We start from the raw sequence: 13,762 nt of genomic DNA, 5'->3' as shown, positions 1-13,762 counted from the left end.
ACTTCACCGTATTTCTATAGTCAAGTTGCCTGGTTTATAGTCAATCGGACATCGGACTCAACCTCGGATGAGTCCAAACTTCACTCAAAGTAAAGTAGTAAGGCCCGGGCCCGGGCCTTTCAATGGGATCCGAGCATCGGAGTGAACGTCACGGTGCCAATAGACAATAGACAGTAACCAACTCAGTCCTCCAGCTTTACAAGTACAGTGACGAGACGGTATATCGAGTGTCTTCCGGCACTGTCAGAACTTCAAGGCTTCTACTCGCTCTTCTTGCTCTTCTTGCTCTTCTTGCCCGGGCTCTTCTGCAGTTCATCCTGCCGAGCGAAGAGATTCAGACACGTGGGAGCAACCAGATCGATCTCTCTCACCTTGTCGTCTTTCTCCTCCTTAACCTTCCTCTTGGATTCCGGTGATTTGACCTCTTTCTTCACCTTCTTGGCAGAGACACGTCCTCCTGGAAGCCTTTTCCTCAGTCCCCCCTTGTACCCGAGCAGAGCTCACCGGAGGCGTACGAGTCTGGTAGCCCTTTGAATCCATGTCCTGAAGGCGTCACCTTACCCGGTAGGCTCGCGCGCTGTGCGATAGGAGGAGGAAGAGGAGGGCATTCAGACGGGGCGTCTGCGCCGGGGATGTGTTCAACGAGGTTGAGCTGAGGGAGGGCGACGTGATTCAGATGAGAGCACCAGGAACAAGGGCTGGCAGCCCGGACGGTTCACCTGTCGCCGGAAGGGTTTTGCTGCAACCAGTTGACTCTCCTTGGGGTCGGGGAGGAGCGCCAGGATCTGGTTGACCAGAATCACAGGTGAGTTGATGAGGGGAAACGAGCACAAGCACCTGCGCGGCCTCCGTCTCTTGTGCCGGAGAGACGCTTGCCAAGAACTTCCTACCATCGCACTCCACCTGCCCATCCCCTCCTGCTTCCCTCAGCTCGATCTTGAGGTCACTTCCAAGTAGGGTCAGACACCTCCTGCCTGCAAGAGAAACCACAACCTGAGAGTTTCTGTTGGCAGGTCGACGGGAATTCTGATCAGCCAGAGCTCCCTTCCTGATTTCGAGGCTCGTTTAATGTCCATGATGTTGTTCCTTGCAAAAATATGTTCAATCATCAATGAAAGAGAGAGGATTGCACTTCTTTCAAGCTCTCATATCTTTGAAAGGAGGGAGAGTGCAATTATCCTCTTCTCAAATGCTCAGGCGCAATGTCGGAAAAGGAAACTTTCAAGAAAGGCTTGATTGGTCTCTTGAGCTTCCACCCCGCACATGGTTGCCTAATGTAGGTCGCTCTCTTCTCTTCTCTCTTCTCCTTCTTTCTATCCTCCTCGTCTCTCTCCTCCCCTCCTCGCCCTCTTTCTGCTCCTCTTTGACTCCTTGCTCGTTCTTCGTTCTTCACTTCTTTCTCTCAAAACCATCCCCCACCCTTTCCTTCTCCCCTTGTCTACCTCTCTCCTCTCCCTCTCCCCCTCTCTCTCCCTCTCTCCCTCTCTTCCTCCTGTCCCTTCCCCCGACATCCAGGATCGCACGTGCGCTCTCCTGGCATTTCGCGCGCTTAGGATTGAAACCGCGAATGCCGGGTGACCAGAGGACATACAAGGCGATGGTGGGAGGGCCATGGGTTCGGCGGTGGATGGCGACTGGGGTGGCGACGGCGGCGGCGGCGCTGGGAGGAGCTGAAGGGTTCCTGGTGACTCATCGTACTCTCAAGATGGGAGCAGAGAACGAGACTCTCCGAGCTCGAGCAGTGCGCACTTTGTACGACATGCGGGACCCTGTGGTCGTCGGCTCTTGGCGATCGATCAACGACGTCGTCATGGGCGGTGAGTTCCTTTTGTTGAAGCATATCAACAAGTATGAATAGATGATGATGATGATGATGATGAGGAGGAGGAGGAGGAGGAGGAGGAGGAGGAGGAGGAGGAGGAGGAGCTTGTGTAAGAGCAAGTGGCGGAAGAAGAATGCTACCATGACGAGGAGGACAAATCTACGTATCCCAAGTATCTTTGATGATGCTGATGATCAAAGAGGACGCAGTCATTGCGATAGCGAAGTGTTGTGTTGCCATCTTCTCGTTGATATCTCTTCAAGGATGCTCTACCGGAGGTCTAATGCCGGGCGAGGATTGTGCCATCTTCAAAGGAGTTCTGAGCACACGTAACAACGGAGGCTTCTCGTCCATTAGGAGCCCTCAGACAGACATGGACCTGTCGGACTCAGATGGGATCCTGATCAACTGCAAAGGAGACGGCAGACTGTACAAGCTGCAGGTAACATGCTCTCATGTTGCTGTTCCCTGTGTGTAAGGGTGTGTTAGGTCTGCGCTGATGCTCGCTCCCCTGGCGTGAAGTATCAGGCTGAGTTCGCGCCTTCGTCGGAGTGGAATGAGCATGCGGTGCTGTGGTCAGACCTGAAACCGAGCATGAGAGGTGTCCTGCTTGAAGGAGCTCCAGTAAGATCGATTGTGTGCTGGTTGAGGTGGCTGGCTGACTCATAGAACGCAGGAAGTGAGCAGAGGAGAGATCAGTTCCTTCGGGATCCTAACAAGCAAGGTTACCAGCGATGGAGGATACAACTCACAGTTTCAGCCGGGAGAATTTGCTTTGGCGATAAGGAGCATCAGCGCATTTCAGCTTGAATAACATCATCATGCCTCTGTTATTGCATTGCCTATCGCTCAAACATTCTTGTATCTAATTCATTGTATCACGCTATCTTTCACGATTCACCCTTCTGCGCAAGATTGTGAAGGTAAGATACAACTTTGCCGGCACTAGGACAGGTTTCAAGATCAGCCGCAAGACGGTGCACTCCGCGTAAGCTGTTGCGAGCCTCACAGCGTCCTGATGAAGTTTCTAAGTCGCTACGAGGGAGAGGAAACATTCACCAGGCGCAGGATGCGGGACATCCATCCCAGCCTCCTCTCCGCAGCGTTCAAGGCGTCCTCAAACCTGCCAGTATCCCAATCTTAAAGGATGAAGGGACGAGGAGGAGAACAACTTGCCTGCTCTTAAACATCCCCATAGATGAATCTCCCCTGGTAGAATAGAATCAGCTTGGCAGAGTAAAGCAGGAGCTCGGAACTTGCCAGTTCACACTCCGTTTGAGAGGTTGCAACAGGTATGTCGATGACAGCATGGCTACCCTACACCAGCTCTCAATGTCTCCTCATGCAGCACAGCGTCCTACAAAGAGAGAAGGGAGAGCGACTCGTAGACAACGAACGCCAAAGGCAGGTCCTTCATCTTGATCCCTCTGTCTTCCAGATACTTCCGGATCTTCCACTTGCTTGCTCTTTGAACTTCACGCTCCATCAAACAGCAGAATGCAAACTCATCATCGACTCACCCTCCCCTTTCGGCTGCTCTTCTCCCTTGCGAGCGGCAGGTTCGTACGATGATGGTTGTCCTGTAGATTATGAATCATTGTATGGCATGCAAGGAGAACTGCCTTACCACGCTCTCCATGCTCTTCAAGCGCCAACGCCCCATGAATCAAGAACAGGTATGCACTTCCTAGGAGGAGAATCGAGAGGACTGGAGAGGAACTTAGTGACAGGGCCTTTAGAAGGCGACAAGGAGGACGTATGCAGACCTCGTAGCCACACACCCCATACTCCCTCGTCCTACCATCTCCAGTCTCCTTTCCCCCCTCTCTTACTACCATCTCAATCCTCCTCCACCGTTCCGCCTCCTCCCACCTGGTCGACTACACCCCCGTCGGCGGTCGCATCCAGCCAGCATGATGTCGGATTTTCACTCAATTGTGTCTACTACACCAACCACCCCTACCCCCTCTTTCTATAAGTTTTTTACCCCACCAAATAGAATTGAATATCAGACTCGCCTCAGGATATGTACTATGTAAAACACAGAGACAGAAATATTTATCTACCTCATTTCCCCTCTTTGCCCTCACCTCTCTGTCTCTTCAGGTCATATTTTGTTCCCTCTGCCGCAGCGGTCCAATGGCGACCAACGTCATGCTAAGGATCCCCCGAGCGCCGCAGGCATGCAGTGACGATCGCTCCTCGCTCCCACTCCCGTCTTCTCTCAATCCTCGCCATCTCCCGCCCTTGTCCACCGAATCTTGCACTTGGTCTTCTGTCTCTCCCATTTTCCCATCTTTTCTCATTTCTTTGCGATCTTCTATCTTGCTCACATGTTCATTAATATCTTCTATGTCGCCTTTTCCGTCGCTTCTAAACTCACCGCAGTCGGGCATCGGCGTCAAGATCGAGCAGCGCATGCCTGGAGTTCCTCACAGGATCATTGGCATCGACAGAGACGGCCCAGCATTCAACTACCTACAGATCGGTCAGTATTTCTCTCACACCCTGGCGACTTCTCGCTAGTACAGTCACCCTCCTGTCTTCCTCTTGTCTTCCCACAATTACCCTCCTTCCTCCCTGACTGTGAGTCAAGGGGACGATATCTATGAAGTGAACGGAGCACCGACCACACACCTCAGTGTAGAGCAGGTGCGTTAAACAACTCCATCTTCCTACCTCCCTCTCGCTGAGTCTTCTCTCTTAACGCAGGTCGCACAGCTCATCAGAAGTGCACCAGGAGATCAAGTCCAACTCTTGATCGCTCGACCTGGTCAGCCTTGCGCGTGCGGAACTTGTTGACAATGACTGATACGACGAGAGAAGGGGAGAGCGCGGGAGTGAGCAGGACGCAGTACAACGGGGCCATGTCCAACGGCGAGATAGCAAACAGGCACACAACATCAGCAGCGTTCTTGTCCATAGCAGGCAGGGAGAGTTCAGACGCGTTCGGCCGTTTCAAATCGGCCAATCTGGCTCAGAGCAACATCGTCAGTGAGCATGGCGAACTCCGGCCCCTTCCCATCTTGCCGAGCGAAGTGAACAAGCAGCACTCAGTGACGGACTGGATCTTTCCGTCAGGGCCTCACCCGGACGAGAAGATCGATCGATCCCAGCGAGAGCCATTGACGGCCGAGTACAGCCAAGATCTGCACAAGAAGCTCAGTGACGTAATGCCTGGCGAGGTTTGTCTGATCGAATGAGCGTTCCTTGGCAGATTGAATCAGAGAATTATCGTCTCGCTGCAGAATGTCAGAGGTGCTCTATTCACTCCTGATCTGGCACGGGAGGTCAACCTGACCCCGGCAAGCAGGATGGAGCAGTCAAAGAGCAGCATCCAGCTGAGGAGCGAGGCTCTGAAGCAAGAGACTGAGATGAAAGTAAGACTGTCCCGCTGCAAGTCATGTAGCTGAAAGATGTTACAGAAGAACAGGGACAAGGAGTGGTACACGCAGGATGCAAACTCCAGGTGAAGTTTGCCCTCCAACGTCATCGGGATGGCTGACAAGGCTTACTGTCCCTTCCACCAGCATCGTCTTTCTCGACCTGCAAGGCAAGACGCATTGGATCCCTCACTCTCTCAAGGCCCATCTGCTCCTGGTGAAATCTCTTGGCTCTCCCGCTCTCCCTCACCCGTCTTTGGTCCAGATCGCTGCCTCCTCCCCGGAAGAAATCCCGGAGGCTTACCACGAGGGCGCCCTGGTCTTTCCCCATCGTCCCTTTGTTGGTGTGCGGCTTCCTGACAAGCACCTGCAGGCTCGCACTGAGATCGCTCCTTCTGTCTACAAGTGATCGTTTCGTCTCGCCTGCTGTTCCTCACCTGACTTGCTGCAGGTGGACTTACGCGAAAAGACCGTACTGGGCGTATCCTGACGTGAGAGCATCCCTCTAAGGCCCTTCAAGTTCATTCTGACCTGCTCCCGTTCACCAGTGGAGCTCGGTCTCTTCTTCCTTTGTAGCGAATCTCCCTCCGACCGCTCCCGAGGACAACGTTTTCAACAAGACCATACAAGGGGAGAGGTGAGCTCGATCGCTTCAGGTGGCAGTGCTGATGAACAAGTGCAGCTGGAACAAGGTGGAGTCGCTCATGCCTCCTCCCTCCGGCATCAACTACTGCTGAGGCCCGGGCGAACTCGCGTTCACTGGAAGTTCTTTGACTACCGCATAATGAAACTTGGCAAACGGTCACTGATCTGCCACGTGAGGAGTGAGAATATTTTGAAATTCTACGTCACTTTCTGCTGGGCCCCAGCTTCGTCTTCATCACCCGCATTCCTAACCGAGGGCCCACTGCCGGCGCAGCTGCCGGCGGCGCAGTGAGTGCCGCCATCCGGGGCCCGGGGGCCCGGCCCGCCCGGCGGTACGTGACCGGACCTTGGACGAAGAGGGCCCAAAGGTGGAATGAGGGTGATGAGTGAAACAATTTGTCGGGCGACCAGGCGTAAGTAATGCAGGCCGTACGAGGTGAGACAAAGGGAGGGAGGAGAGGAGAGGAGAGGAGAGGAGAGGAGAGGAGAGGAGAGGAGAGGAGAGGAGAGGAGAGGAGAGGAGAGGACAAGGAGCTAGAGGAAAGAATGATGCGCTAGCATGTTCCCATGCCATGAGTGTGTATCATGGGGCGATTGAATGTTGTTTGAGAACATGATGGTTACAACTTGTACCTCAACAAACATCCCTCTGGATCTGAGAAGAAGGGCTCAGTAGATGTACAAGGACTAAGTAGATGTACAAGGACTAAGTAGATGTACAAGGACTAAGTAGATGTACAAGGACTAAGTAGATGTACAAGGACTCAGTAGATGTACAAGGGCTCAGTAGATGTACAAAGTGCAGACGGTGGTTTCAAAAGAAGAGAAAGTCTGTTGGTGCATGGGATGTGCGATGAATGAGAGCAGGATGCAGCAAAGAAGTTGAAATGTTGCTGCCCATAGGTTGGAGCTTCAATGCAGTGCTGAGGTCGGGGGGCAAACGATTCATGTCCTTCCGTCCCCGAAGATCGGTGCTGTTCCTTCCAGGATCAAACACGCGAGCCATCAACAAGGCTAGAACGCTACCTGCCGACGTGGTGATCATGGACCTCGAAGACGCCGTAGCGCCCGACGTGAAGGTCGATGCGAGGATGAACGTGGTGAAAGAGATCGACAGTGGAGGGTTTGGACACAGGGAGGTAGCGATCAGATGCAACGGGCTCGACACAGTGTGGGGCAAGGACGACATTCGTGCCATCGCCAAGAGCAAGGCGAATGCGGTGGGTGCGAGCTAGGAGGCTCAGCTGGCAACTGACTCGCAGAGTTGTCAGGTTGTCATTCCGAAAGTGGAGGACAGGAACGTGGTGATCGAAGCGCAGAAGATCATCTCGCAGGAGATGCGCAAAGATCTTCCGATCTGGTGCATGATTGAAAGCCCGATGGGGGTAGCGCCTTTGTTCTCCTTGACGGCTGCCTGCCTATCTCATGTGCTGCTCCCAGGTGCTGCGCAGCTCTGACATCTGCTCCCTCGGTACTGCCCTAATCTCTCCTGGGATTGAGCTCAGGGTCTTTCCGCAGCGAGAGAATCCAAGGAGAACCCTCTGCAAGCTGTCGTGATGGGAACGTCCGACCTTACCAAGGTAGTCCAGCTCCTCCCGATGCCGCTTGACCTCGTGGCAGGACCTGCACGCACTACACGTGCCGTCTCGCTTCCCCTTGCAGACTTCGCTGCAGATGGTGAGCAGGAAGAGGCTCTCCTGCCGTCCGTGACGCCGACCAGGTCCTGCTGTCCGCTCGAGCCCATGGCCTTGTGGCTCTGGATGGGGTGAGACCTGCCGTGGACTGGCAGCTTGTTGACAAGGGAGCAGGTGCACCTGGACATTGAAAACAAGGAGGAGTTTCTGCAGCATTGCACGTACTTTCATTCATGACATAAGGCCCTTCTGACAGCATCTCTCTCCTCCTTTTCCTCCACGTCCTCGTCCTCGTCCTCGTCCTCGTCCTCGTCCTCGTCCTCTCCTCCTCTCGATCGTCTTCATGATCTCTTCCACAGCGCAGCGAAGCAGATGGGGTTCGATGGCAAGACCCTGATTCACCCAACTCAGGTAGATCGCTCCTAGTTCTCAATGATCTGTGATTCACCAGTCACCTTCCTTATCGTGCAGATTGGACCGGCCAATGAAGTTTTCTCTCCCTCCGCCGATGACGTCAAACTAGCGCAGGAGATCATCGCTGCCTACAACGAGGCGGTGAGCTCCCTCCCTGCCCAGCTCCCTCCCAGCAGTGATGGACTTGCGAGCAGCTCGAAAAGAAGAGCAACGTTGCCGTTGTGCGAGGGAAGCTCATCGAGTGAGTTCGACACGCGCCTTCCTCAGCCCTGATCGCACCCCAGGAACCTGCACGTGGAGGATTCGAAACGGATCCTCCAGATCTTTGAGATGATCTCTTCCATGAAGTGACGGAGGTTTCGCTGCTGTCCGCCGAGTCCTCGTGTGACGTCCATGGCAGACTTGCGCTCAAGGGAAGGGATAGGAGGGAGACGACGAGACTAGCGTTGAGTTGTTCACCTTAGAAGCGCTTCAGGTCGTCGATGTTGGCGTCTAGCTTAAACTTTGCCATGGCTTTCATCGGAAACTTCCCGACCCTCTCGATCTTGTTGATTCTGGTGATCTTGTGCCCCCCTCCATCATAGTCCACCAGGACCTCAACTTCTCCCTGCTGCAGGCTCTGCCAAACTCATCAGATCAGCTGGAGGTCAGCTGGAGTCTTCACCGTGCCATGTACCGAGCTGTAGTGCTCCTCTGACCCGAAGCCGAGCGTTAGGCCGAGAGTGTACCTATCGGGTAGTGAGAGTAGTAAGGGGGAGTATTTGAGGTCAAGGAAGAAACAGGTGAGAATGGCATGAAGTAGAGAAGGAGGGAGGAAGGAGGAGGAGAAGGAGGAGTTTAGAAGACCTCCCATCGCTTCGTTTCACACAGACAGGCTCCCCGACACTGAAGCTGCTCGACTTGGACCAGGAACAGAGAATGATAGCGGCATCTCCCAGATTCTGTCCGAGCACAGCGTTCATGCTGGACTTTATTCCTTCCCGCTTCTCCCTCCTCTCAGCTGGACTCGAAGGGCTAGAGGAGCAGGACAGCATGCTTTCGTCGGGTCTGCTCGCAAGGTTCTGCTCCCTCTCGCTCTGTGCCTCCTCCTCCGAGCCCCTCCTGCTGACTCTCGGGAACGAATCGATCGTGCCTGCTGGGCTGTTGACGCCCTCACCTTCACCTGCACACGGGTCAGGCGGACTCGCGAGCAGGAGGATCTGACCCAAGGAAGCGTCCTGCCTGACCTTGTCACTTGCTCTGCAGGTGCAGGTCAACTCCTGCCTCCTCCTGGCACCCTTCACCTCGGAGTTCCACAAGGGGTAGAGGTCTTGGTCGATTCAGCTGCGTTGAGAAGATACTTGAAGGAGATGGTGAAGTCGAAGTGCCTCTCTTCCGGCGGGTTCTGCCGTCAAAGTCAGGTGGACACCAGCAGGGCTGTCGCTGACGTCGTGGATGACCAGCCCCACACAAGCGCCGCGAGATCTTAAAGAATCTTTCAGAGACGAAGACGCCAAGGACGACACCTCATGTCTGCTATGCAACGGATGACGCCGACATCGGTCGTGAACACCACAGCCTACATGGACCATGAGAAAATAACGAAGAGGACGAGGAAGATGTAGAGCAAAGGAAGAGAAGGAGGAGGAAGAGGAGGAGATGGTGGTGGAGGGGGAAAATGAATGAAGGTGAGCAGGAGAATACCGTTGCTCTTTCAAGCTGATCTTTGGTATCATACATCCACAACAGCATGTCCCGTACCATCCGCATTCTGTTCATGACAAAGTCACAAGAACAACATTCTCAGCACGTTGCACCTTCGGTCGCCCGCCCCCCTGTCGTCGAGGGTCATCCTCTCAGGAAACTTTTTCACGGGAGCAAAGGAGGGTCGCGCCCTTAGCCTGCCCCCTCCGTCCCTCGTCGCTCCTCCAGCGGAGGGAACCTTGTCCAGCATGTCAGAACTTTTGACCAAATTCGCTGTCAAGCTACTTTCTGCGAGCCTTCCGCACGACTCGGAGTACTCTTGACCCTCGAGCTCAACAGCCTTGCTGGAGCCCCGCTGGACTTCTGCTCGTCGATGTAGACGGAGATTTGACTGACTTCAACGGTTGACCCGAACCGCTTCTTGCTCACGACGTCTGCTAGCGCATCAGCAAAGTCGAGATTCCTCTGCTTCGAGGGGATGGGGAAACTTTCAAGATCCCAGAAGACTGCACAGCCAACGCCGACATTGACCCTCTCGTCATGCTCGTCCCAAGAAGGACCCTCCGCGTGCTCTTGTACATGCGTGTGTGCTCTCGACTTCAACTCCGGGTTCGCCGTGTTTGGCTAACAAACAAGCTTAGCAAGACCCGATAAACGCCCGATGCTCATGGATACCCTTGCTTCGGCCGCCTCGACCTTGTCGATCAACGGGTAGAAGGACGAGGAGGGACGAGGAGCAGATGCAGCAGTGGTTGGCCTCCTCCCATTCTCCGCATGTTGCAGGTCAGACCAGAACAAAGATCGCCCCTTCTTGTCCTGCAGAAGCTTTGCTTGCAATGGGCTCGCCATGGCAGAGGAGGTCACACAAATTACTCCTCCTCCTCCTCCCCCTCCTCCTCCTCAGCCTTTACGCTTTGTACAGATGCCTGTCATCACCTGCAGCTTGTTGCTCAGCCCGCATGCTTTTCTTTGCTGCTCCTCCTCGCTCCTCCCTCCCTCCTAGACTCACTCCTCTCCTCCCCTGTCTCTCTCACCTCGTCTCCTTCGTCTGCCCCGCTCGCCTTACCAAGGGAGAGGAACGTTGGGCTTGGCCATTCTATCCATCACCTTGTCAACTTTGACGAGCAGGCCAGTGGGGAAGTGACTCGGCGACTCGGGCCCGGACTCCGAGGCTCCGGGATGCCGATCAGGAACTCAGGGCCGATCGGACGCTCAGCCGACTCGCAGTGAGTTTGCAGGCACATCCAACTTGCCTTGGCCGCAAGGTCCGATCAGCTACTCGATGGTACTGTAAGATGCCAGGCTGGCAATCACTGCCGGGCCGGCCGTGACGAGCCTGCCAGGCTGAGCCGCTGGATCCAATTATGACCCCGGGCCCGGTAAACCGTCACGACCGGGTGTCATCATGACAGTGACGCAGGCACACCGCCGGCCGAGCACTTCTGGCAATACCGTAGTACCTTGCAGTGCCAGTACGAGGCTGAGCCTGACCTGGACCCGGGCCCCGGAGACGGTGCAATGACAGGCTTCAGCTGGACCGGGCCCAAGTAGTCTTGTCGTGCGATCAAGAGCACTTGAATCTTGACATGTATGCAAATGATGATGACAGCAATGTCATATGTGCCATGACATGCCAAACGAGATCAGGTGAAGAGAGAAACTCTCTTGCAATTCCTTGGATTTGACCTTCAAACAGTGCTTCAATGTGATCAAGGCGTGTGCAATTGTTGTGATGAGAACACAAGGAAGTTATGGGCGTAATCATCTATAAAACGACGATCAAATAATAGATCCCCCCGAACGTCTGACGAACGAGAAGGAATGTATCGAAATCAGATCCCCGTCTGATTCCAATCAGAAGCGGAGGAATGGCTGGTGATCTGCAGCGGCAGCAGAACATGGCGGGGAGGGTCATGAATTTGAGAGGTCATTGATTTCTAGATGAAACACTTACTAGGATGTTCATTCTTGCTAGGATATGATCCATCTTACTAGGACTCTCGTTGATATTAGGATATGATCCATCTTACTGAGACTCTCGTTGATATTAGGATATGATCCATCTTACTGAGACTCTCGTTGATATTAGGATATGATCCATCTTACTAGGACGTGCTCATTCTTGACCCGCCATTCTGTTCGCATCACGGGCTGGACCTGAGCGACAGGTGGAACAAGATAGTCAAGAAGCTGAGGGCGAGAGAGAGAGACTGAGTGGAGGGAGCCGCTGACTTGTGATAGGCTTGGATCTCTGATCCTGCTGGAAACTGGTACTTCCCCTTCATCGCCGTCTTGATCGCGCATGTACCTGCCCCCACCGTTGCTTGCTGATTGTAGATCTGCCCCGAGAAGGGGATGGGGTAGTAGACGAACCCCGCACAGTTTGTGGCTTTGTTGCATTCCTGTCCACAAGCGGCTGCATCCTTGACTGCGATGGATGACTGAATGTCATTCCCGGGATAATCGTATCCTACTTCGTGCTTCGGGTAGCCGGACACGTCGGCGGCAACGGACCTCCTGATGTACGAGTAGGGGTCGGCATTGACGACGGCGCTGGTGTCGGTACCAACACCCACCATCATCGACTTGACGAAGCAGGTGCTCAGCTCGGTGCTCGCCCTCTTCTGGTAGGTGAAGCCCCGACACTCCGAGGTGGCGTTACACAAGGTCGCGCAGTCAGACATGGAGATCGACAACTTCCCGATGGTGCCGTTGACGGGGATGTCGTTCCCGATGAAGTCGACCTTGTAGAGGGCAGGGTAGTAGCCGTCGAAGACATCGTAGGCGAGGGCGAACTGAAGCCCAGCCAGGCACAGGAGCAGCAGAGGCGTCGAGCTTGACCTGGACATGGACGCGATAATACGCCTTGCCGCACGAGGAGCTAGAAATCAACGAACCCCCCGGTTGTTAAAACGTCTCAGTATCTGGTCATGAACTATTATGCGCTGAGTGCATCATATGATATGACACTTACGTTCTACGAAGGCGAATTAAATCCATGTAAGCAAGGAAACACCAGGGTTTTGCAAAGTAAATGTCAGCCAATCGTCCCTCTGAGCGCATCATTGCATATGCGACTTACATACTATTGGGCTCAAGTTCCATCCATCCAAGCAAGAGCAAAAGAATTTTCAAAATGAAATGTCAGCCATTTGTTCCCTGAGGGGCCGAGAGGTCGTCGGTATCTGCTCCGAACGAGATTGTACCGCAGCTGCGACTTTACGAAGTTTACTACCAGTAGCTCCGCGAGGTGACGTGACCTCACCTCAGCAGCGAACGCGTCGGTTGACCGTGACCTGGCAGTAACTCGAGCTTCTTCGGGACTCTCTTGGCCAACGGAAATTTGATGAAAAGTTATTTTAAACGAAATCTTTGTAGCGCGTACAAGCACATAAAAAGAATGTTTCCACCAACTTCAAAGTAAGGCAAGGTTGCGTTGACTGTACCTGGCATCAGCATAACAGGTTCAAACATCACGAAGATCATGCGTGGCCGCTCATCCCGTGAGCGGCGTTGTGCTGGATCAGCATTGACTGGTGCCATTTACTTCCGAGCACAGCGTTCATGCTGGACTTTATTCCTTCCCGCTTCTCCCTCCTCTCAGCTGGACTCGAAGGGCTAGAGGAGCAGGACAGCATGCTTTCGTCGGGTCTGCTCACAAGGTTCTGCTCCCTCTCGCTCTGTGCCTCCTCCTCCGAGCCCCTCCTGCTGACTCTCGGGAACGAATCGATCGTGCCTGCTGGGCTGTTGACGCCCTCACCTTCACCTGCACACGGGTCAGGCGGACTCGCGAGCAGGAGGATCTGACCCAAGGAAGCGTCCTGCCTGACCTTGTCACTTGCTCTGCAGGTGCAGGTCAACTCCTGCCTTTTTCTGGCACCCTTCACCTCGGAGTTCCACAAGGGGTAGAGGTCTTGGTCGATTCAGCTGCGTTGAGAAGATACTTGAAGGGGATGGTGAAGTCGAAGTGCCTCTCTTCCGGCGGGTTCTGCCGTCAAAGTCAGGTGGACATCAGCAGGGCTGTCGCTGACCTCGTGGATGACCAGCCCCACACAAGCGCCGCGAGATCTTAAAGAATCTTTCAGAGACGAAGACGCCAAGGACGACACCTCATATACCCATTCTAACGACGTGATCTCAGAGCTGCCTGCCTCTCCCGCACACGGTACCCCTTTCTTGAG

At 54.2% G+C, this 13,762-nt stretch overlaps 7 protein-coding genes across 7 annotated transcripts in view; 3 read left to right on the top strand and 4 right to left on the bottom strand.

The window, feature by feature from the left end:
* Positions 1-260: 260 nt before the first annotated feature.
* Positions 261-1,076, bottom strand: GUITHDRAFT_136727 (hypothetical protein; the record flags this gene model as incomplete). Its single annotated transcript, XM_005835565.1, has 6 exons — positions 261-317; positions 372-457; positions 505-652; positions 720-785; positions 838-946; positions 994-1,076. 6 exons carry the CDS (start codon positions 1,074-1,076, stop codon positions 261-263), a joined length of 549 nt encoding a protein of 182 aa, XP_005835622.1.
* Positions 1,077-1,567: 491 nt separating this feature from the next.
* On the top strand, positions 1,568-2,636 carry GUITHDRAFT_105786 (hypothetical protein; the record flags this gene model as incomplete). The annotated part of the gene is made up of 4 exons (XM_005835564.1): positions 1,568-1,817; positions 2,086-2,264; positions 2,312-2,446; positions 2,499-2,636. 4 exons carry the CDS (start codon positions 1,568-1,570, stop codon positions 2,634-2,636), a joined length of 702 nt encoding a protein of 233 aa, XP_005835621.1.
* A 1,538-nt stretch (positions 2,637-4,174) lies between these two features.
* Positions 4,175-5,942, top strand: GUITHDRAFT_105785 (hypothetical protein; the record flags this gene model as incomplete). Its single annotated transcript, XM_005835563.1, has 13 exons — positions 4,175-4,310; positions 4,419-4,474; positions 4,535-4,595; positions 4,649-4,992; positions 5,040-5,080; positions 5,136-5,202; positions 5,248-5,291; positions 5,353-5,422; positions 5,471-5,524; positions 5,579-5,610; positions 5,657-5,696; positions 5,754-5,842; positions 5,888-5,942. The coding sequence occupies 13 exons, from the start codon at positions 4,175-4,177 to the stop codon at positions 5,940-5,942; spliced, it is 1,089 nt and encodes a 362-aa protein (XP_005835620.1).
* Positions 5,943-6,797: 855 nt separating this feature from the next.
* Positions 6,798-8,171, top strand: GUITHDRAFT_68590 (hypothetical protein; the record flags this gene model as incomplete). The annotated part of the gene is made up of 8 exons (XM_005835562.1): positions 6,798-7,070; positions 7,122-7,235; positions 7,356-7,430; positions 7,471-7,527; positions 7,571-7,615; positions 7,659-7,705; positions 7,844-7,895; positions 7,956-8,171. 8 exons carry the CDS (start codon positions 6,798-6,800, stop codon positions 8,169-8,171), a joined length of 879 nt encoding a protein of 292 aa, XP_005835619.1.
* A 187-nt stretch (positions 8,172-8,358) lies between these two features.
* Positions 8,359-10,430, bottom strand: GUITHDRAFT_105783 (hypothetical protein; the record flags this gene model as incomplete). Its single annotated transcript, XM_005835561.1, has 11 exons — positions 8,359-8,517; positions 8,563-8,626; positions 8,745-9,060; positions 9,103-9,137; positions 9,182-9,282; positions 9,326-9,362; positions 9,404-9,456; positions 9,582-9,648; positions 9,695-9,854; positions 9,899-10,205; positions 10,257-10,430. The coding sequence occupies 11 exons, from the start codon at positions 10,428-10,430 to the stop codon at positions 8,359-8,361; spliced, it is 1,473 nt and encodes a 490-aa protein (XP_005835618.1).
* Positions 10,431-11,725: 1,295 nt separating this feature from the next.
* GUITHDRAFT_105782 (hypothetical protein) lies at positions 11,726-12,430 on the bottom strand (the record flags this gene model as incomplete). Its single annotated transcript, XM_005835560.1, has 1 exon — positions 11,726-12,430. One exon carries the CDS (start codon positions 12,428-12,430, stop codon positions 11,726-11,728), a length of 705 nt encoding a protein of 234 aa, XP_005835617.1.
* Positions 12,431-13,063: 633 nt separating this feature from the next.
* The window catches only part of GUITHDRAFT_105781 (hypothetical protein), a gene marked incomplete at both ends in the record, with an annotated part of 926 nt that continues 227 nt past the window's right edge, over positions 13,064-13,762 (bottom strand). The window contains 4 exons of the mRNA XM_005835559.1: positions 13,064-13,347; positions 13,390-13,424; positions 13,469-13,569; positions 13,613-13,704. Coding sequence (XP_005835616.1) covers positions 13,064-13,347; positions 13,390-13,424; positions 13,469-13,569; positions 13,613-13,704 — 512 coding nt within the window. The remainder of the gene's footprint in view (positions 13,348-13,389; positions 13,425-13,468; positions 13,570-13,612; positions 13,705-13,762) is intronic.

Source organism: Guillardia theta (assembly GCF_000315625.1).
Source record: "Guillardia theta CCMP2712 unplaced genomic scaffold GUITHscaffold_21, whole genome shotgun sequence".
In the NCBI taxonomy this organism is placed as follows: Eukaryota; class Cryptophyceae; order Pyrenomonadales; family Geminigeraceae; genus Guillardia; species Guillardia theta.
Note: the sequence above shows the minus strand (reverse complement) of the source record. Positions and strands in the feature narration are given on the sequence as shown.